Below are 24,093 nucleotides of genomic sequence, written 5' to 3' on the forward strand. Positions count from 1 at the left end.
GAAATTCTAGCAGGCCCAATAGTTCATGATTCATACTATGATGGAGGTATCCTTGGATTGTAATGGGGCTCATTGATGTAGTGGTTTGGCACTGGAGAGTGCCTTCATGGCCTGCTCCCTAGTGATAGCTGAGGAGGTTATGGTAGTGAGCATTTCCTGGGAGGCATCAGGGGGTTAAAATTAGAGCTGAATCAGCCATTATATAATTTGCTATAACTTCCAGCTTAGTATAGGTGGCACCACTTACAATTAATTTGGTGCCTTGTTGTATATGGTGTTTGAAGCTGCGGACACAGCTGAAGAAACAAGCAAATTGGTCACAAGTACCCAAAAGTACACTCATAAACCAAAAAAGTAGGTAAGAGCCAGATAGCCAGTCCCAGAAGAAATTTTTTTCCACAAGTCCACGAAAAAAGACAAAATTCACAGCAAACCAAATGACATTAACGTAGTGTAGAATATCCTAACGTTTTCGTCATATCACTTCATCAGATGAATACTATCATCAAAATGACTGTTTAAATAAAAATTTGAAATGCTGACATCCAATGAAAATACAAAAGTAATTAAAACAATTAAAACCCAAATTGAATCGTGATGTATTTAAAATACTGTGTTAAATACTGAAAATATACCATGTATATACAGATATTTAAAAGAACTGAGAATGTTGTTCCAAACAACTAATTATTCACTTTCAAGACCTGATTTTGTAAATGAATAAACTCAATAAATGGTGAAATTTATGTTATGTATAAATAAAATATATACAATAAAACATCTACTGGTAAAAATAAAAACATTCTTAAACTATAAAAATACTTTTCCAATATTTGCCTAAGTTGTGATATGGACTATATAAAGTAAAAAATGGGAGCCTTAACTATTTAGTGCTAAAACCTTAAAATGTTGTGAACAAGTATAGTGTTAAAATTTAGAAAATATTATTAAATAATATTTATAAAATCCATAAGTAATATAAATAATTATTTAAAAGGTGTCTTAAAATGTTTTAAAAAATGTGAATGATGTATATATGTATATATATATATATATATATATATATATATATATATATATATATATATATATATACACATTTTGTTTCGTACATTTTATAATTTAGCAGCCCTTAATTTCAAAACGGGCTTTACAGATACCATATCATTGAGACCTGGGGAGTGACTGGAGTCTAAAACCAATTGCCAGTACAATTCCCTGTATTCTAAACGGGTCTCCCAAGGGCCACCCCTAGGATCTGTAGGGACTACCTCAATGACAAAGAACTTAAAATTAACTTTCTCACAGCTTAAAGTGTGTTTAAATAAAGCATTGTTGTCATTCATTTTCCTCATATCATAGCCGTGTTCATAAATTCTTTGTTTTAACAGTCTCTCAGTTTTGCCTACATAAAATGAATCACATGAGGCACATAAGGCTAAATATACCCTGAGGTGTTGCAATTTGTGAACCCGTTTGTATTGATATACATATTTCTACTTTTTATATAAAGAGTCTCAAGGTTCAATATATAACAACAGTAACCACAACTACCACATTTATATGTCCCTTTCTTGTTATTGTCATATACATTGTGTGAATACTTGTGTGCGCCACCTTCTAAAATATTTTTCAAGTTGCGTCCTTTTTTGTATATATACTGCAAAGGTTTCTCAAAAATAACGTCCAAATCTGAGATTTTTGCAAATCTAGCCATTCAGTACTTATTACTTTTTTAATTATATTGGTTTCACCAGTAAAGGTCATAGTAAAAGCAGACGAAAATTTCTGCTCTGTGTTCACATGTCCCGAATTTACAGTTTCCATATTAATAATGGGCAATCTTACACCCAAAATGGGGGCAAATCTATTGCTCCTGCCTTCCTTTACTTGTGCATAAATTTCTGTTAACATTTCTTTTGGATAACCTCTAATTTTAAACATATCTATAATGATTTCACTTTCTTCTTCAAATTCCTTATCCAAAAAGGTCATTCTACTTGCTCTAACTAGCTGACCTTTAAAGACCCCTCTCTTTTGGTGTGGTGGGTGGGCGCTGTTAAAGTGTAAATAAGAGTTAGAAAAAGTTGATTTTCTATGTATTCTGGACTTAAATCCATCTGTTGTTCTAACTAAATTGATGTCTAAGTATACCAATTCATTGTTGTTAATTTGATTTGTGAACCTTAAAAAGTCAGTGGTTCCAGTAATGTATTCAAGGAACTCTACAAATTTAGTTCCTGAGTCATTCCAGAATAAACAAACATCGTCCAAAAAGCGGCCACATAGATTCCAACAATTGTAATATTCTGAGGAGAAAACATATTTTTTCTCCCAGTATAACATGACAATATTAGTATAAGTGGGCGCACAATGTGCCCCCATTGCCACACCCTTTAACTGTTTGAAGTATTCACCTTGAAAAAATATAAAATTATTCTTTAACACAAGGTCCATTAAAACAAGACATGTTCGAAATGTTTTGAAAGGAATAGTATGAATGTCTGCTAAAAATTCTTCAAACCAAACCAAACCTATATTATGAGGAATACAAGTGAATAAATCTATCACATCAAGAGTAATGAAACTTTTGGTGTTAATCAATGTACTATCAATACATCTTAAGAGATCCCAAGAGTCTTTTAAAATAGTCTTGTTTTCCAAAATAACTGGTTTAAGTTTAGAGTCTATATATTTGGCCAAAGGTGCAGTCACTGAACCTTCAGCCGAAACTATTGGTCTCAGTGGAGGATCACCTGGATCTTTGTGCACCTTTGGAATACCAAAGATTGAAGGGACTTTTGGTTTTTCAACAGTCAAAAAATTGTATGTACTTAAATCAATCAATCCTTCAAAAAGTAAATCATCTAAACACACCTGTATTTTCTTGTAAGCTATGTGTATTTCATTTAATGAAACCCTAACATAGGTTTCTTCATTATTCAAAATAGCCAACATTTTACCCTCATATGTAATATAATCCATGAAAACAGCACCACCACCTTTATCCAGTTTCATTATTCTAATATTCTTATTATCTCTACAACATTGTAAAATTTCCCTTTCTTCTGTTGTAAGATTGGGGTTTACTCTACTATGTTTTAAATGCTCCCTCAGTTCTTTCTCCACTAAAATTTCAAAGTTTTTTAACTGGGGGTGTAAAGGTGGATTGAAAGTGCTCTTTCTGGTCAAAGGTTTTTTTACATGTCTTTTCTCTTGGGTTGAAAAAAATATCTCTAGGTGTTTTTGTCGAATAAACAACTTGAGGTCAACTAGTAAATTGAAAATATTAGTCTTAAACTTTGGTATAAAAGTGAAACCTTTTGAGAATAAAGCAAAGTGTCCCTTACTAATCTCAATACTGGTGTACTTAAAAATATTAAATCCTTGATAAGTACTAATATTACCATTCCTTGAAATTTCATTAGTAGAATTTACCTCCAATAATCTTTTTTCGTTGTTGTTGTCGAGCCCCATACTTTCTGTCTGTAGGGACTATAATTGTACTTGTAGTTCACTGGTTCCTTTCTCTTTAATCTCTCTGAACACCTTGGAGAAAGGTGGTCCAAAGGGGCCTGTCTATCTAAATTTTCATAATTGTCTTCACCCTCCCATCTATGCATGTGGTTGTCGTTAAAAGACACATTCTGGGAATTATTGTTTTCTTTGTATTCCCTAGACCTTGGATAATATGTCTGTTTACTGTATTCATTGACATCTCTATCTATCTTTTTTAACTTTCTCTCTTGTATCTTTTTACATCTTAACTCAATGTTAGCTAACATGTTAATGTATTTATTTTTTTCTGTTTCAACCAAAAATAACACATCATTCACTATTTTATTGTTCAAAGTTTCAACCTGATGAAAAACAACCTCCATTTCATGCTCATTATTCCGTATAATGGCTCTCATAATGTCCATACCACATCTATCAAACGCTTTCAATAAATCTTTGTGAAATTCAGATCCTTCTTTAACATTATTCGGGTATTTACACACCCGTAAACCTTTTGGAACTATATTCAAACTTAAACAGTGTTTTAAATAAGCATTGTCCATTTCACAGTTCTTATATCTATACAATAATATATCCAGTTTGTTTAACATCATGGCATAAGAATTATTATCGCCATGTGTAGTGTTTTGTATTTTCGTAGAAAAGTCTATTTTAAAGTCTAAAATGTTTTTGAAAAGTCTTTTTGTACCTGCTGGAGTTGAATTATTGAATTGTCCTTCTCCTTCAGCAATTCCATTGTGCATGATAACGTTCATTGGTTCACCTGCATTCACATCGGAACCAACAAAAGTAAGTGCAGGAAACCCATCCAAACTACCATGTCGAATATGGCAACTCTGGGTTGCCCTATTGTCCTTTCTAGAGTCTTTGTTGCCAGAATGTGTTCCTTCCTTCGAAGCTGAACACTTTAAAAGGTAAACCGGAACCACTAGCGAGTACTATTAGCGATTGGCTGAGAGGAGTAAGGAGGTTGACCAGCTGAGATACTTGTCCAATGAGCTTTCGCAGCTCACCCATAGCGGTTTTCTCAAAGCTGTTGGCCTCGTTGAAAACACCAGAACCGGCCATCGGGTCCATGACCAAAAAATCACCACGAAACAAGCAAATTGGTCACAAGTACCCAAAAGTACACTCATAAACCAAAAAAGTAGGTACGAGCCAGATAGCCAGTCCCAGAAGAAATTTATTCCACAAGTCCACGAACAAACACAAAATTCACAGCAAACCAAATGACATTAACGTAGTGTAGAATATCCTAACGTTTTCGTCGTATCACTTCATCAGATGAATACTATCATCAAAATGACTGTTTAAATAGAAATTTGAAATGCTGACATCCAATGAAAATACAAAAGTAATTAAAACAATTAAAACCCAAATTAAATTGTGATGTATTTAAAATACTGGGTTAAATACTGAAAATATACCATGTATATACACATATTTAAAAGAACTGAGAATGTTGTTCCATACAACTAATTATTCACTTTCAAGACCTGATTTTGTAAATGAATAAACTCAATAAATGGTGAAATTTATCTTATGTATAAATAAAATATATACAATAAAACAACACCATCTACTGGTAAAAATAAAAAACGTTCTTAAACTATAAAAATACTTTTCCAATATTTACCTAAGTTGTGATATGGACTATATAAAGTAAAAAATGGGAGCCTTAACTATTTAGTGCTAAAACCTTAAAATGTTGTGAACAAGTATAGTGTTAAAATTTAGAAAATATTATTAAATAATATTTATAAAATCCATAAGTAATATAAATAATTATTTAAAAGGTGTCTTAAAATGTTTAAAAAAATGTGAATGATGTGTATATATATATATATATATATATATATATATATATATATATATATACATATATATATACATTTTGTTTCGTACATTTTATAATTTAGCAGCCCTTAATTTCAAAACGGGCTTTACAGATACCATATCATTGAGACCTGGGGAGTGACTGGCGTCTAAAACCAATTGCCAGTACAATTCCCTGTATTCTAAACGGGTCTCCCAAGGGCCACCCCTAGGGTCTGTAGGGACTACCTCAATGACAAAAAACATAAAATTAACTTTCTCACAGCTTAAAGTGTGTTTAAATAAAGCATTGTTGTCATTCATTTTCCTCATATCATAGCCGTGTTCATAAATTCTTTGTTTTAACCATCTCTCAGTTTTGCCTACATAAAATGAATCACATGAGGCACATAAGGCTAAATATACCCTGAGGTGTTGCAATTTGTGAACCCGTTTGTATTGATATACATATTTCTACTTTTTATATAAAGAGTCTCAAGGTTCAATATATAATAACAGTAACCACAACTACCACATTTATATGTCCCTTTCTTGTTATTGTCATATACATTGTGTGAATACTTGTGTGCGCCACCTTCTAAAATATTTTTCAAGTTGCGTCCTTTTTTGTATATATACTGCAAAGGTTTCTCAAAAATAACATCCAAATCTGAGATTTTTGCAAATCTAGACCATTCAGTACTTATTACTTTTTTAATTATATTGGTTTCACCAGTATAGGTCATAGTAAAAGCAGACGAAAATTTCTGCTCTGTGTTCACATGTCCTGAATTTACAGTTTCTATATTAATAATGGGCAATCTTATACCCAAAATGGGGGCAAATCTATTCCTCCTGCCTTCCTTTACTTGTGCATAAATTTCTGTTAACATTTCTTTTGGATAACCTCTAATTTTAAACATATCTATAATGATTTCACTTTCTTCTTCAAATTCCTTATCCAAAGAGGTCATTCTACTTGCTCTAACTAGCTGACCTTTAAAGACCCCTCTCTTTTGGTGTGGTGGGTGGGCGCTGTTAAAGTGTAAATAAGAGTTAGAAAAAGTTGATTTTCTATGTATTCTGGACTTAAATCCATCTGTTGTTCTAACTAAATTGATGTCTAAGTATACCAATTCATTGCCGTTAATTTGATGTGTGAACCTTAAAAAGTCAGTGGTTCCAGTAATGTATTCAAGGAACTCTACAAATTTAGTTCCTGAGTCATTCCAGAATAAACAAATATCGTCCAAAAAGCGCCCATATAGATTCCAACAATTGTAATATTCTGAGGAGAAAACATATTTTTTATCCCAGTATAACATGACAATATTAGCATAAGTGGGTGCACAATGTGCCCCCATTGCCACACCCTTTAACTGTTTGAAGTATTCACCTTGAAAAAATATAAAATTATTCTTTAACACAAGGTTCATTAAAACAAGACATGTTCGAAATGTTTTGAAAGGAATAGTATGAATGTCTGCTAAAAATTCTTCAAACCAAACCAAACCTATATTATGAGGAATACAAGTGAATAAATCTATCACATCAAGAGTAATGAAACTTTTGGTGTTAATCAATGTACTATCAATACATCTTATGAGATCCCAAGAGTCTTTTAAAATAGTCTTGTTTTCCAAAATAACTGGTTTAAGTTTAGAGTCTATATATTTGGCCAAAGATGCAGTCACTGAACCTTCAGCCGAAACTATTGGTCTCAGTGGAGGATGAACTGGATATTTGTGCACCTTTGGAATACCAAAGATTGAAGGGACTTTTGGTTTTTCAACAGTCAAAAAATTGTATGTACTTAAATCAATCAATCCTTCAAAAAGTAAATCATCTAAACACACCTGTATTTTCTTGTAAGCTATGTGTATTTCATTTAATGAAACCCTAACATAGGTTTCTTCATCATTCAAAATAGCCAACATTTTACCCTCATATGTAATATAATCCATGAAAACAGCACCACCACCTTTATCCGGTTTCATTATTCTAATATTCTTATTTTCTCTACAACATTGTAAAATTTCCCTTTCTTCTGTTGTAAGATTGGGGTTTACTCTACTATGTTTTAAATGCTCCCTCAGTTCTTTCTCCACTAAAATTTCAAAGTTTTCTAACTGGGGGTGTAAAGGTGGATTGAAAGTGCTCTTTCTTGTCAAAGGGTTTTTACATGTCTTTTCTCTTGGGCTGAAAAAAATATCTCTAGGTTTTTTTGTCGAATAAACAACTTAAGGTCAACTAGTAAATATTAGTCTTAACCTTTGGTATAAAAGTGAAACCTTTTGAGAATAAAGCAAAGTGTTCCTTACTAATCTCAATACTGGTGTAGTTAAAAATATTAAATCCTTGATAAGTACTAATATTACCATTCCTTGAAATTTCATTAGTAGAATTTACCTCCAATAATCTTTTTTCGTTGTTGTTGTCGTGCCCCATACTTTCTGTCTGTGGGGACCATAATTGTACTTGTAGTTCACTGGTTCCTTTCTCTTTAATCTCTCTGAACGCCTTGGAGAAAGGTGGTCCAAAGGGGCCTGTCTATCTAAATTTTCATAATTGTCTTCACCCTCCCATCTATCCATGTGGTTGTCATTAAAAGACACATTCTGGGAATTACTGTTTTCTTTGTATTCCCTAGGCCTTGGATAATGTGTCTGTTTATTGTATTCATTGACATCTCTATCTATCTTTTTTAACTTTCTCTCTTGTATCTTTTTACATCTTAACTCAATGTTGGCTAAAATATTAATGTATTTATTTTTTTCTGTTTCAACCAAAAATAACACATCATTCACTATTTTATTGTTCAAAGTTTCAACCTAATAAAAAACAACCTCCATTTCATGCTCATTATTCCGTATAATGGCTCTCATAATGTCCATACCACATCTATCAAACGCTTTCAATAAATTTTTGTGAAATTCAAATCCTTCTTTAACATTATTCGGGTATTTACACACCCGTAAACCTTTTGGAACTATATTCAAACTTAAACAGTGTTTTAAATAAGCATTGTCCATTTCACAGTTCTTATATTTATACAATAATATATCCAGTTTGTTTAACATCATGGCATAAGAATCATTATCGCCATGTGCAGTGTTTTGTATTTTCGTAGAAAAGTCTATTTTAAAGTCTAAAATGCTTTTGAAAAGTCTTTTTGTACCTGCTGGAGTTGAATTATTGAATTGTCCTTGTCCTTCAGCAATTCCATTGTGCATGATGACATTCGTTGGTTCACCTGCATTCGCATCGGAACCAACAAAAGTAAGTGCAGGAAACCCATCCAAACTACCACGTCGAATCTGGCAACTCTGTGTTGCCCTATTGTCCTTTCTAGAGTCTTTGTTGCCAGTATGTGTTCCTTCCTTCGAAGCTGAACACTTTAAAAGGTAAACCAGAACCACTAGTGAGTACTATTAGCGATTGGCTGAGAGGAGTAAGGAGGTTGACCAGCTGAGATACTTGTCCCATGAGCTTTCGCAGCTCACCCACAGCGGTTTTCTCAAAGCTGATGGCCTCGTTGGAAACACCAGAACCGGCCATCAGGTCCATGACCAAAAAATCATCAAGAAACAAGCAAATTGGTCACAAGTACCCAAAAGTACACTCATAAACCAAAAAAGTAGGTTTGAGCCAGATAGCCAGTCCCAGAAGAAATTTATTCCACAAGTCCTCGAACAAATACAAAATTCAAAGCAAACCAAATGACATTAACGTAGTGTAGAATATCCTAACGTTTTCGTCGTATCACTTCATCAGATGAATACTATCATCAAAATGACTGTTTAAATAGAAATTTGAAATGCTGACATCCAATGAAAATACAAAAGTAATTAAAACAATTAAAACCCAAATTGAATCGTGATGTATTTAAAATACTGTGTTAAATACTGAAAATATACCATGTATATACACATATTTAAAAGAACTGAGAATGTTGTTCCAAACAACTAATTATTCACTTTCAAGACCTGATTTTGTAAATGAATAAACTCAATAAATAGTGAAATTTATGTTATGTATAAATGAAATATATACAATAAAACAAAACCATCTACTGGTAAAAATAAAAAACGTTCTTAAACTATAAAAATATAAAAATACTTTTCCAATATTTACCTAAGTTGGGATATGGACTATATAAAGTAAAAAATGGGAGCCTTAACTATTTAGTGCTAAAACCTTAAAATGTTGTGAACAAGTATAGTGTTAAAATTTCCAAAAGGTTTACGGGTGTGTAAATACCCGAATAATGTTAAAGAAGGATCTGAATTTCACAAAGATTTATTGAAAGCGTTTGATAGATGTGGTATGGACATTATGAGAGCCATTATACGGAATAATGAGCATGAAATGGAGGTTGTTTTTCATCAGGTTGAAACTTTGAACAATAAAATAGTGAATGATGTGTTATTTTTAGTTGAAACAGAAAAAAATAAATACATTAACATGTTAGCCAACATTGAGTTAAGATGTAAAAAGATACAAGAGAGAAAGTTAAAAAAGATAGCTAGAGATGTCAATGAATACAGTAAACAGACACATTATCCAAGGCCTAGGGAATACAAAGAAAACAGTAATTCCCAGAATGTGTCTTTTAACAAAAACCACATGGATAGATGGGAGGGTGAAGACAATTATGAAAATTTAGATAGATAGGCCCCTTTGGACCACCTTACTCCAAGGCGTTCAGAGAGATTAAAGAGAAAGGAACCAGTGAACTACAAGTACAATTATGGTCCCCACAGACAGAAAGTATGGGGCTCGACAACAACAACGAAAAAAGATTATTGGAGGTAAATTCTACTAATGAAATTTCAAGGAATGGTAATATTAGTACTTATCAAGGATTTAATATTTTTAACTACACCAGTATTGAGATTAGTAAGGGACACTTTGCTTTATTCTCAAAAATTTCACTTTTATACCAAAGGTTAAGACTAATATTTACTAGTTGACCTTAAGTTGTTTATTCGACAAAAAAACCTAGAGATATTTCTTTTCAGCCCAAGAGAAAAGACATGTAAAAAACCCTTTGACCAGAAAGAGCACTTTCAATCCACCTTTACAGCCCCAGTTAAAAAACTTTGAAATTTTAGTGGAGAAAGAACTGAGGGAGCATTTAAAACATAGTAGAGTAAACCCCAATCTTACAACAGAAGAAAGGGAAATTTCACAATGTTGTAGAGATAATAAGAATATTAGAATAATGAAACCGGATAAAGGTGGTGGTGCTGTTTTCATGGATTATATTAAATATGAGGGTAAAATGTTGGATATTTTGAATAATGAAGAAACCTATGTTAGGGTTTCATTAAATGAAATACACATAGCCTACAAGAAAATACAGGTGTGTTTAGATGATTTAATTTTTGAAGGATTGATTGATTTAAGTACATACAATTTTTTGACTGTTGAAAAACCAAAAGTCCCTTCAATCTTTGGTATTCCAAAGCTGCACAAAGATCCAGGTGATCCTCCACTGAGACCAATAGTTTCAGCTGAAGGTTCAGTGACTACACCTTTGGCCAAATATATAGACTCTAAACTTAAACCAGTTATTTTGGAAAACAAGACTATTTTAAAAGACTCTTGGGATCTCTTAAGATGTATTGATAGTACATTGATTAACACCAAAAGTTTCATTACTCTTGATGTGATAGATTTATTCACTTGTATTCCTCATAATATAGGTTTGGTTTGGTTTGAAGAATTTTTAGCAGACATTCATACTATTCCTTTCAAAACATTTCGAACATGTCTTGTTTTAATGGACCTTGTGTGTTAAAGAATAATTTTATATTTTTTCAAGGTGAATACTTCAAACAGTTATAGGGTGTGGCAATGGGGGCACACTGTGTGCCCACTTATGCTAATATTGTCATGTTATACTGGGAGAAAAAATATATTTTCTCCTCAGAATATTACAATTGTTGGAATCTATATGGGTGCTTTTTGGACGATATTTGTTTATTCTGGAATGACTCAGGAACTAAATTTGTAGAGTTCCTTGAATACATTACTGGAACCACTGACTTTTTAAGGTTCACACATCAAATTAACAACAATGAACTGGTATACTTAGACATCAATTTAGTTGGAACAACAGATGGATGTAAGTCCAGAATACATAGAAAATCAACTTTTTCTAACTCTTATTTACACTTTAACAGCGCCCACCCACCACACCAAAAGAGAGGGGTCTTTAAAGGTCAGCTAGTTAGAGCAAGTAGAATGACCTCTTTGGATAAGGAATTTGAAGAAGAAAGTGAAATTATTATAGATATGTTTAAAATTAGAGGTTATCCAAAATAAATGTTAACAGAAAGTTATGCACAAGTAAAGGAAGGCAGGAGCAATAGATTTGCCCCCATTTTGGGTATAAGATTGCCCATTATTAATATGGAAACTGTAAATTCAGGACATGTGAACACAGAGCAGAAATTTTCGTCTGCTTTTACTATGACCTATACTGGTGAAACCAATATAATTAAAAAAGTAATAAGTACTGAATGGTCTAGATTTGCAAAAATCTCAGATTTGGACGTTATTTTTGAGAAACCTTTGCAGTATATATACAAAAAAGGACGCAACTTGAAAAATATTTTAGAAGGTGGCGCACACAAGTATTCACACAATGTATATGACAATAACAAGAAAGGGACATATAAATGTGGTAGTTGTGGTTACTGTTGTTATATATTGAACCTTGAGACTCTTTATATAAAAAGTAGAAATATGTATATCAATACAAACGGGCTTGCAAATTGCAACACCTCAAGGGTGGTATATTTAGCCTTATGTGCCTCATGTGATTCATTTTATGTAGGCAAAACTGAGAGACTGTTAAAACAAAGAATTTATGAACACGGCTATGATATGAGGAAAATGAATGACAACAATGCTTTATTTAAACACACTTTAAGCTGTGAGAAAGTTAATTTTAAGTTCTTTGTCATTGAGGTAGTCCCTACAGACCCTAGGGGTGGCCCTTGGGAGACCCATTTAGAATACAGGGAATTGTACTGGCAATTGGTTTTAGATGCCAGTCACTCCCCAGGTCTCAATGATATGGTATCTGTAAAGCCCGTTTTGAAATTAAGGGCTGCTAAATTATAAAATGCACGAAACAAAATGTAAATATATATATATATATATATATATATATATATATATATATATATATATATATATATATACATACATCATTCACATTTTTTAAAACATTTTAAGACACCTTTTAAATAATTATTTATATTACTTATGGGTTTTATAAATATTATTTAATAATATTTTCTAAATTTTAACACTATACTTGTTCACAACATTTTAAGGTTTTAGCACTAAATAGTTAAGGCTCCCATTTTTTACCTTATATAGTCCATATCACAACTTAGGTAAATATTGGAAAAGTATTTTTATATTTTTATAGTTTAAGAACGTTTTTTATTTTTACCAGTAGATGGTGTTGTTTTATTGTATATATTTTATTTATACATAACATAAATTTCACCATTTATTGAGTTTATTCATTTACAAAATCAGGTCTTGAAAGTGAATAATTAGTTGTTTGGAACAACATTCTCAGTTCTTTTAAATATCTGTATATACATGGTATATTTTCAGTATTTAACACAGTATTTTAAATACATCACGATTCATTTTGGGTTTTAATTGTTTTAATTACTTTTGTATTTTCATTGGATGTCAGCATTTCAAATTTCTATTTAAACAGTCATTTTGATGATAGTATTCATCTCATGAAGTAATACGACGAAAACGTTAGGATATTCTACACTACGTTAATGTCATTTGGTTTGCTGTGGATTTTATGTTTGTTCATGGACTTGTGGAATAAATTTCTTCTGGGACTGGCTATCTGGCTTGTACCTACAGCTGAAGAAAGCTTTGTGATTTTCCTTGGTCTGAAAGGTTATTTTTACTTTAAATTTGACACTGGTAGATTTGATTAGCCCCCTTAGTTGCTTGTTAAATATTGATGAGAGAGTTAATACCTTGCTGGGCATTGCTCCTCTTAACTTTTTCCATGATTTTCTTCCTTTTGTTATACAACCTATTGATGCTGGGATTCCACCAGGGTGCTTGTTACAGAAATAGGGTTAGGGTTACCATGTATTATGAAGGTGGACCTGCTCCATCGTAGCAATACATGCTAACCCTAACACTAACCCTGTCCCTTCTCCTCACCCTAACATGCAACTTACCTGTGATCTATACAAGACAGCTTGGGCACACACACACACACACACATGCACACACTCTATCTATCCCCTATCCTAACCCTTACCCTAACCTTAAAATACACACAAAGTCACACACTCCTAGTTCCACCATTTACCTTTATTCACTATCCAGAAGTCATCCAAACAGGCATTTGGCCAAATGTCCTGTCTCTCAATATGTACATCAGTTGACTTGTGCTGCAAAATGTCAACCAACTGCAATGTGCCCATAAAGATATAGATATAGACATAGATCCATACAGTATATATCTATATATTTCTCTCTCTCTGTATATATATATATATATATATATATATATATATATATATATGTGTGTGTGTGTGTGTGTGTGTGTGTCTATGTATATGTGCATGTATAAACACACACACACACACACACACACACACACACACACACACACACATATATATATATATATATATACATATACATATACACAGATATATACACACACAGACATATGTATGTATATATCTGTGTATATGTATGTGTGTGTGTATATGTGTTTGTGTATACACACACACACACACACACACACACACACATATATATATATATATATATATATGTGTGTGTGTGTGTGTGTGTGTGTGTGTGTGACCCCTTCAGAGTATCAAAATTTCAGAACATTGAACTTCTGATCGTCGAGGACCAGAGGATTAAGGTTCTGCAGTATTGAACTTAAAAAAAAAAACAAAAAGACTAAAATGTGAAAACTTCTTATTTCACGTTTTTGCAGGGGTGCTGCCGCCCTGCACTCCCCACACCCTCTGCTACTTAAATATACCAACACCGAGATCACACTACACTAAAGAGATTGGTACCAGACAGCATGGAATGGGAAATTTACCATTCTCTTCACTGCAGTGCATTCTCAGAGTTGGTATATTTAAGTAACAGGGGGTGTGGGGGTGGAGTGGGGCTTGCCCCCTCTGCAAAAACTTACAAGAAGACTTTTTATCTTTTTTTAATCTGTTCTACTTTAATGTTCGATGCTGTAGAACATTGATCATCTTGTCCTCGATGATGTGTGGTTCGATGTTCTATATATATATATATATATATATATATACATATATATATATATATATATATATATATATATATATATATATATACATGTGTGTGTGTGTGTGTGTGTGTGCGTGTATGTGAAAGAGACAGAGAGAGTGAGCATGTGTTTTGGATTGGTAATTGGATTGCTAATAAAATAGCTCACTGGCCTCGAATACTTGTTGCATTTACTGCAATGTTGACAAAATAAAAAATGCTACTACTAATGACCACCAGATTTCATGAAGTTTTGTTACCTAGTTAATCATTTAGCAGATAGAGGACACTGGGAAGCAGTACTGTACAGACAGAGGTCAATTTTACCTGGTATCACCTTACACAATGGAAGTACTCATAAGCAGACACATTTTGTACTAAATTGCTACTGCATATAATATTTTATCTACATTCAGTTAGACTAACTTGCATTTTAGCTTTCTGATGTAATGACTTACTGCAGACATAGGACTGCAAAGCTTCACATTAATGTCTATATTTAGTCTAGCAGCCCTCAGATCAATTCACAACATCAAAGAAATCAAATTACAGTAAGTCACCAATGAAGGTGCTAGTTGAATGCTGACTGGTCAAATGTCACTTGTCCTGAATCCTTTTTCTCAGTAGACAGTTGGAGCTGTCATTTTGTATGCAGTACACAGTGACAGATGTACAGAGACTTTGAAACTGTTGTACTAAATTACTAGAAGCAAATTACCCCTTTGCTAGTGACATAAAGATGCTGTCTCTAATCTAGAATGCAGTTGAACTAATTATAATGATTCGCTTCTAGATGGACTCTCAAGGCAGAGTGTACTGACAAAGGTAAGCATGCATTGCTTCCAGATATACTTTTAAGACAGAGTATCCTGATATATTAACTATATTCCAAGTAATCTTGTTAAAAAAGCAATTGTCAAATACAAGAACAATTGCAATATGCAAAAGCAGACATTGAATGGTTTATGTATGTACTGTGAGTGCAATATTAAAATATTATTGCACATTTTACAGATAATTTGGAAAAGGTCTTAAGTGGACAGTGTTTCAGTACAGTAAACATCATCAGCTACTACAAAATCCTTGTAGAAAACTAAAAAAACCTTAAACTCTCCAGCAACAGAAGGATCATCATTTTCATCATCAGCCTTCCCCCGATACAGCTTAAATGTTCTACAGAAGTCTGAAAGTCCTTCAAAGTCTTCCACATTCTCTAGTTCAGTGCTGTACACCTTAAGGGAAACAAGGGTAGGTTAGATAAATTAACTTGACAAGTTAATTGAAAATCACCTATCCATCTATTCATTTCATTACTTAGTTACAGGAAGTAGTGGGCCAAACCTTGTCACAGAAAACAAAAGATATAAGGCAGGAAACATGTCCATCAAAAAGCACATGGACTCATACACCTATGTTCATAATGGCAGTTACAGTACAGTTACAGGGCATATGCAAAATTCACAGCCATGCTCACATGTAAACTTTAAGGCACATTTACTAACACCAGTGTACCTGCCAGCATGTCTACGGAATATAAGATGACACTAGAGAGCCATCAAAAATCCCTTCACTATGGCATTATATATTAATTACACATTAGAAGGCACTCTAGCTAAGATTTGCATCAGTATGTGGCAGACAGGCTGTGGCTGTTCAACTGATACTACTACAACTGATGTGATGGTTAAGAGCAATGATGTAAATATGTCAAACTGCACACCATTGAAATAAATTACTATATCAGGGTACATGCTTTAAATCCACACTTCTGGAAAAAAAAGAAAAAAATGTGAAAGAAGAATGGCCTTAAAAGTATACAATAAAAATTCACTGCTGCTTTGGATTATGACTATGTGCCACACCCCAAAAAAACATTAAGTTGAACAGCTGCAGAGCTGAGTTACAAGCACTGGCTTCCTAGGGTTTCATCCACATTGTTACTTGTCTAATGTCTTCCAGTGCAGTCCAACCAAACTGATACATGGGCACTACTATTTTGCATACATACACACATATCTATCTATCCATCCATCTGTCTATATACACATGCACATATACACACACTTGCCTGCAGAGGTTAATGATACCTTTCTAGTGTCACTTTCCTCTTCCTGATTTATGGTAATACTGGCATCACCCAGACCAATCTAGCAAACCAAATACAGAATTATCCTCTTGTTTTAAAAACAGCCAGCTATAATATAGTGATTTAGTAGCTACAGCTAAATAGTCACCATTTGAAAGGCTGATTCTAACAGTTTATGGTACTCCAGAACTGTGGCAATACTCTTATGAAGCTATAGTCAAATCACTAACCATGAACGTTTCTAGCTGAAAACTAAAAATAGTTCACTCAATATAAGTTAGGAAACAGGTAAGAAAAAACTCATATACAGGGGGTAATAAAATAAAAAGTTTTAAGGGCGAAATAAAATAAAATGCATTCAATAGCTGTCAACACAACAAAAGTAGCTATAAACTCTTTGGAAATTACTGTAGTCTATCTACCACTGAATTTCTATAATCATTCATCAGTTGCTAGTGACAGGCAAAATACAACAGGTTGGGCTGAGTAATGCACCTGATTATATGTCTTAGAAATATGAGATGACATATGGCCCATGGCCACTCATTCTGGAATACAATGCATTAAATAACAACACTAGGAGCATATTTCAGAAAAAATGGGAAAAGTTTATTTCCCTCACAGATTTAGAAGGCCTCCCCAAGAGTATACCTAAAATAGTTTTTAGGAACTCTGCTAGTATAAAGGGTATTTTAGAAAGTAGGAAGGATCAACATAAATTGGATGGAATGAGTAATAGAAGAAAAATAGGTACGTATAGGTGCGGGAAGTGCAACCAGTGTGAATACATCATAAATAAAGAAAAAAATTTTATAGAAAGTAGAGGGAGGTGGATAAGTAGTAAAGGTTTTTTTAATTGTGAATCCAAGGGTTTAGTGTATCTTGCCACGTGTGAAAATTGCAACTCCTTTTACGTGGGCAAAACAGAGAGGACCCTTAAGAGAAGAATTTATGAGCATATTTATGATATAACAAAAGGGAAGGAGACAAATGCCCTATATAAACATTCTAAGATGTGTGAGGGTTATAAATTTAATTTTTTTGTTTTAGAGCAAATTAAAAGTGACATCAGAGGAGGCCCTTTGGAGGACACAATAGGCTATAAGGAACTATGGTGGCAAATAACATTGGAATCAAATAAAACCCCTGGTCTTAATGAATTTGTATCCATTCTCCCACTACTGAAATTGAGAGCAGCTAAGTTATAAGAATTTTTTTTAAAATCATGTAATATTTAAAAACGACAGTAGGTGGCACTGTAGTACTATGGATTCATACTTTCTTTTATGAAGAAATGCATCAAGTCTTATATGTTTGTTAACTTATAATGTTTTTTATTATTTATTTTTTTAGGATGTTTTTTATAAAAAGATTTTAGATGGATTAAAATTACAGTAGGAAACAGTTATTTTAATAATTCAAAATAAATCTGTTTTATTAAATATGAAGATGAGAAAGTTACTAGAGGAAGTGAGGTAATTCTGAATATTTATTATTAATGAGCCCAGTGAAGATTGATTTGTTTATTTAAAATGAAATGGTTAATTTTATTGGTCAGTGTTTTTAATGAGTCATATAAAGTTGTGTGATTAATGTAGTTTGTGTATCTGATGAAGTCCAGTTCAATAGGACAAAAACGCGAGTGTGGTAATAGCGTTCATGTTGTTTGTTCTTGTGGCAATCTACAATAAAATATTTTGTTTTTTTCTCTCTCCTGGCACTTTGCTCTCTTTTCAGTTTATTTGGTTTTTTTGGAGAGCTTTCGCATCTTTTCTTGATTTCATGAATGATACAACGTTTTAAATGTAAACAAAATTTTTAAGAAACAAAGTTCTCATTAACAGAGACATTGGAAACCTCCAAACACTGGACCCAACCCAGTTAGGCTTTGTTAAGGGCAGATCATGCCTCCTAAACCTGGTGGACTTCTTTGAGATAGTTACCAAGGCTATAGATGAGGGAAAGGTGGTACACACAGCCTATCTAGACCTCGCAAAGGCCTTCGACACCATTCCCCACTCAGGTATTATAGACAAGCTCACCAACCTGAACATAAACCCCTACATGACGAGATGGGTTGCCAACTGTCTCACGGACAGAACCCACATGGTAAGGGTTGCAGGAGCTAGGTCTGACTATAAACTGGTTACAAGTGGCATTCCCCAGGGCCCAGTCCTAGGACCTCTCCTGTTCGGCATATACTTCTCAGAGGTACAGGCAAGCACAGGAGGACTATGGCTCACCAAGTTCATAGACGACTGCAAACTAGGGGCTATAACTGACTCTCCGGCTGACACAGACATCCTCCAAAAGAGTTGCACTGAGACAGATACCTGGTGTCAAAACCGTGGTCTCAAGCTAAATGACAAAAAGTGCATAGTCATCTCCTTTGGAAAAAACAAAGTACCCACAAACTAGCACATAGGTGGTAGCCCCCTAAATACGGAAGACGTAATAAGGGATCTGGGGATCCAAGTAGATAGTAACCTCTCCTTTGATAATCACATTGCCAAAGTGGTTAGAAAATCCTTCTGTATGGCCCACCTAATCACAAAAGGGTTTGCATCCAGATTGAAAGAGGTCATTGGGCCCCTTTACGCATCACTCATCAGACCCAACATGGAGTACAATGCCCCATTTGGGATGTACCTTACAAGACACCTGTAACAACTGGAAAGACCACAGAAGTTCCTCACCAAGAGGTTCACTGGCCTCAAGCAGATGCCCTATGCAGCTCAACTGAAGAAACTCCAGCTGTACTTGTTTGCATACCGCCTACTCAGAGGTGATCTCTGCCTGACATACAAGGCCATGTCCAACCCAGAAGTGATGGACATGCTCCACCTAAAGAAAACCATATCCCCTCGAGCCACACGCTCCAGGGATCTAAACCTCACCACAACAATAAATAGGACATGCTGGAGGGATAGATTCCTGTCCCAGAGACTTCCCATGCTCTGGAACAAGATTCCAATCTACATTAGGCAGAGCTCCTCGGTAACCCTCTTCAAGAGAAACCTTGACGAGTGGATGGGAAACAGAAAGTTTACCCCAGGGATCACTTCAATGGCTCTGCTGGACAGAGGTACAGGGAACTAACCTAAGGGGGTGACAAAAGCCAACACATTCCAGCTAGGTTTATAAATGCCTTCGGGCAGATAGCCTAGTACCTACCTATGAACCTAAGTTGCTTAGATCACACAGAGTTTAATTAGAAATGAGGTAATGCAGTTTTTGTCAGGAGGTAATGTGTGTGCCTGAAAACAGTTCCACTCTAGTATACATAGTAACATAATTACTGAAAGTACAGTGATATCTTTCACACTTTTCCCACATTTTGTTTTTCCTCTCTCTGTACTAAAAAGATCAGTAACAGGAGTAATACAATTCTTTACATTTCTACCCCTTTCTAAATCACAAGTTAGTTTTCTTTAGATACCACCAAGCAACTAAGCTTGCATTGAAAACACATCCTCAAAACTACAACATTCAATTCCCTGCATTGGAAAGCTTTCAGCATTTGTTGAAACATGGTAGAATTATTCTAACAATTCTGCCTGTCATAATTTTGCCTTAAAAGTTAAGTATGCCCTTTGATTGGCCACTGGTTTCATTTGTGCACAGTGAGCTCCACCAGTTGGTTACATCCTGGCATAGGAGTGGGTATGTCCTCAAACTCATGTAGTGCTGCCTGAATTTCCTAAATCTCATTAGGGGATAGCTGCTGTGGCATTACTGCTTCATTTAGTGTTGTGTCAGACCAAGTCTTTCTGAGAACATCTACCACAAGATCCCTCTGATTCCTCCTGTAAGTCACTGCAAATGTTGAGCATGAATATCTATCAGTCTGTCTATCATGATGGGGAACATCATGTTAACATAATAGAGTTTGTGTTGCTGCCTCCTGTCTGGTAATGGTAACCACATCATTAACACTGCTTACCCTTTTCACAGCAATGAAAGGTCCTTCCTATATTACTTACAGCTTATTCACCCAAACAGGAATAAACATCAGTGCCTTTTGCCTGACATTTTATATATTCTTTGGCTGTCCCTGTCCAGTCATATCAAACTGCTTTGTTTTGTTTTTGTTTTGTTGTTTTGTTTTGCTGTTGTATTTCTGCTAATTTCTCCTCTGCCAACACCAAAATCTTTCTAAGTTTAGTTTAGAAAATTAACCCAAATGCATACTCCATAGTAAATATATTGGAGGAATCACATTCACTATCTGGTTCAACAAAACATTTAGGCCTAGGGCCCCCTCACCCTGCGGCCATACAGTAGCTCAAATAAAAAAGAACTTGTGGATTCCTGCAGCACCTTTATATAACCATAAAGAAGACGGGACAGGTATTTTTTCCATTCATTTTTAAACTGGTCTGTCAATTCCCTGACCGTGGTCTTAAGGATACAATTAAACCTCACTAACTATCTGCTTGCAGATGCCAAGGGATAGTTTTCAAATGATTTGTTACACAGCATTTCCATAAAAATGTCAACAGGTCTGAACAAGGTTAGCACCTTTGCCCATCAGTATGTTCAAGACGAATATCTTGCTAACAATTTCTAACACAGCATATGTTTTCTTTCTGAACACAGAGGAAAGCCATTGACTCAGAGTACCAAGTGACAAAAAAATAAGTTATGTACTCACCATAAAGTTCCATCTGTGTTGTCCATTTTCATTCTTCCTCATCCTGTGGGTTCAGATCCAAAACTTCGGATCCGACTTGGCTGCTTTTCTAGCTTGGGATCCCACTCTAGAGCTCCTTCCTTACCCATAATGCTCCATTCCCAAATGATCTCAGATCAAGTTTGCTGCAGCTGTACATGGCTTATACCATACATTAGGAATAATAGTGGGAAGATAAAAGCAGGAGTTCAAAAGGAACAGTGGTGGAGGGAAAGGTTGAGGAAGAATAAAAATGGACAACACAGATGGAATGTTATGGTGAGTATATAACTTCTTTATCTGATGTTGTCATTTTCATTTGTTCCTCAACCTGTGGGACAGAGTCCTCAGCTACACAGTGATCTTGGGAGGCCCTTGTGGAAGGATATTCCAGAGCACCACAGAACCAAAGGATGCTCTACTTCTAGATATAATATCTAAATTGTAATGTGTAATAAAGGTAAGAGTATTTGACCGGGTGGCAGCTGCACAAATATCATCAGTGGATGCTCTACACCAAAAGGCTTCTTGGTGGAAATTTATCTGGGTGGGGTGATACCTTTAACAGTGTAAACATAAGAAAAGCAATCCGTTATCTATTGTTATTGTTTTGGAAACTGGCTTTTCCAACTTTATTTTGGAAAATAAACAAATAGTTAGTCAGATTTCCTGAAAGCTTTTGTCCTGTCCAGATAAAAACATAATTGTCTATGCACATCAAAAAGGTGAAGAGTATATTCACCCTTGTTCTGGAAATTAGGAAAGAATAATGGAAAAATTATAACTTGGTTGATACTGTGTTCAGAAGCAATGTTTGCTAAAAAGGATGGGTTTGTACTTAAAGTGACTCTTCTTCTCTTTCGGCTGTTCCCATTAGGGGTCACCACAGTGGCTCATCAGTTTCCATTCCTTCCTGTCCTCTGCATCTTGCTCTGTCACACCAACCACCTGCATGCCCTCTCTCACCACATCCATAAACATTATCTTAGGCCTTCCTCTTTTCCTCTTACCTGGCAGCGCCATCCTTAGCATCCTTTTCCCAATATACCCAGCGTCCCTCCTCAGCACATGTCCAAACCAATGCAATCTCGCCTCTCTGACTTTGTCTCCAAACCGTCCAACCTGAGCTGACCCTGTAATATACTGATTCCTAATCCTGTCCATCCTTGTCACACCCAGCGCAAATGTTAACATCTTTAACTCTGCCACTTCCAGCTCTGACTCCTGCCTTTTTGTCAATGCCACTGTCTCCAACCCACTCTGTCTTTGTGAAAAATTAAGTAAGGTGGTGTGGAAGAAAGTGCCTGTAATTCTGATATTCTTCTAGCCAAGGTAATATCCACCCAAAATAAGGTTTTCCTTGATAAGAATTTGAGGTCCACTTTGGCAGAAGGTTCAAAAGAAAAGTGAACTAGGGCTCGTAAGACCATATTGAGATCCCATGGAGGAGTGACATCTTTGACTGGAGGCCTAAATAAAAAGGTACCTCTCAGAAAGGCCTTGCATAATTTGGAAGAAAATAAGAAAGGAGAGTGTTCACCTATGTTATAATTGGATATGTCTGCCAACTGAACTTTGATAGTGGAATAGCTTGCTCAATCCTGAAAGACTGAGGCAAGAAAGTGAAAAACTTCTGGAATCGGAGTGGTAACAGGATGTAAACGTTTGTGATGAGCCCAAATAGATTACCCTTTCCATTTGCTTTTGTCATTTTTTTCTTGTGGAAGCCCTATGTGAGCACACCATGATTTTCTTAGCTGGTGAAGAGAGCCTGGAATGTCTAGCCATCATCGGAAGTGGAGAAACCATGCGGTCAATTTGAGGCCTATTAGATTTGGGTGAGTGTCCTAATGGGTGAGATAGAGGGTCTGGACTTGGAAGGACTAACCGATGAGACTAAAGGAAGGGAAACCAGACCTGTCAAGGCCAGAAAGGGGCAATGAGGATCACTTTGTTCTTCAACCTCTGCACTTTCTGGAGAAATTTGGGGATGAGAGGTGGGGGGATAAACATAAAGGAGACTGGAGGACCAAGCATGGACTAGAGTGTCTCTCAGTGACTGTTCCTGAGGAGGGATTAGGGCAAAGAACCTACTGCATTTATTTTTGGATGGAGATCCAAGGAGGTCACAGCAAGGTCAACCCCATTTGTGGAATATCCTGTTTGCCACAGACTGATTTAGAGACCACTCATGAGGCATCAAATAGTCCTGCTGAGCCTGTCTGCTAGAATTTTGGATTTTTCTGGTTGCTGCTAGAAAGTGGTTGGAGGAGATCGCGCATTGCCATACTCTCACTGCTTCTTGACACAGGAGGTAAGATCTGGTTCCCACTTCTTTGTTGATGTACCAGACTACTGACATGTTGTCCGTTTGTACTGCAACAGTCCTTACAGGAAGAAAACTCTATAAGACCTGCAATGCTACAAGTACCACTCTCATCTCTAGAACACTGATATGCAGATAGTTTTCCTGTCTCGACCACATACCTTGAACAGTTCGTCCCAAGTAATAACCCCCCCATTCCAACTAGGATGCGTCCGTGGTTGGGAGAGGGACAATAAATAGACATCCTTCTTCGACGTCCCTTGAGAGAAGCCACCATGATAGGGAGTCTTTGCACACTCAAGATAGTTTTACAGGATGATTCAATGGATAGAGATGTAAGGACCA

General features: G+C 35.1%; 1 protein-coding gene across 5 annotated transcripts in view; it reads right to left on the bottom strand.

The window, feature by feature from the left end:
• Positions 1–24,093, bottom strand: part of DYSF (dysferlin) — a 3,914,743-nt gene that overhangs the window by 621,059 nt on the left and 3,269,591 nt on the right. For all 5 annotated transcript variants that reach the window (XM_044064060.1, XM_044064063.1, XM_044064061.1 and 2 more), the window contains one exon: positions 15,768–15,896. In XM_044064060.1, coding sequence (XP_043919995.1) covers positions 15,768–15,896 — 129 coding nt within the window. The remainder of the gene's footprint in view (positions 1–15,767; positions 15,897–24,093) is intronic.

The sequence above is a fragment of the Protopterus annectens genome, chromosome 2.part2, assembly GCF_019279795.1.
Source record: "Protopterus annectens isolate FY-2018-M chromosome 2.part2, PAN1.0, whole genome shotgun sequence".
Classification (NCBI taxonomy): domain Eukaryota; kingdom Metazoa; phylum Chordata; order Ceratodontiformes; family Protopteridae; genus Protopterus; species Protopterus annectens.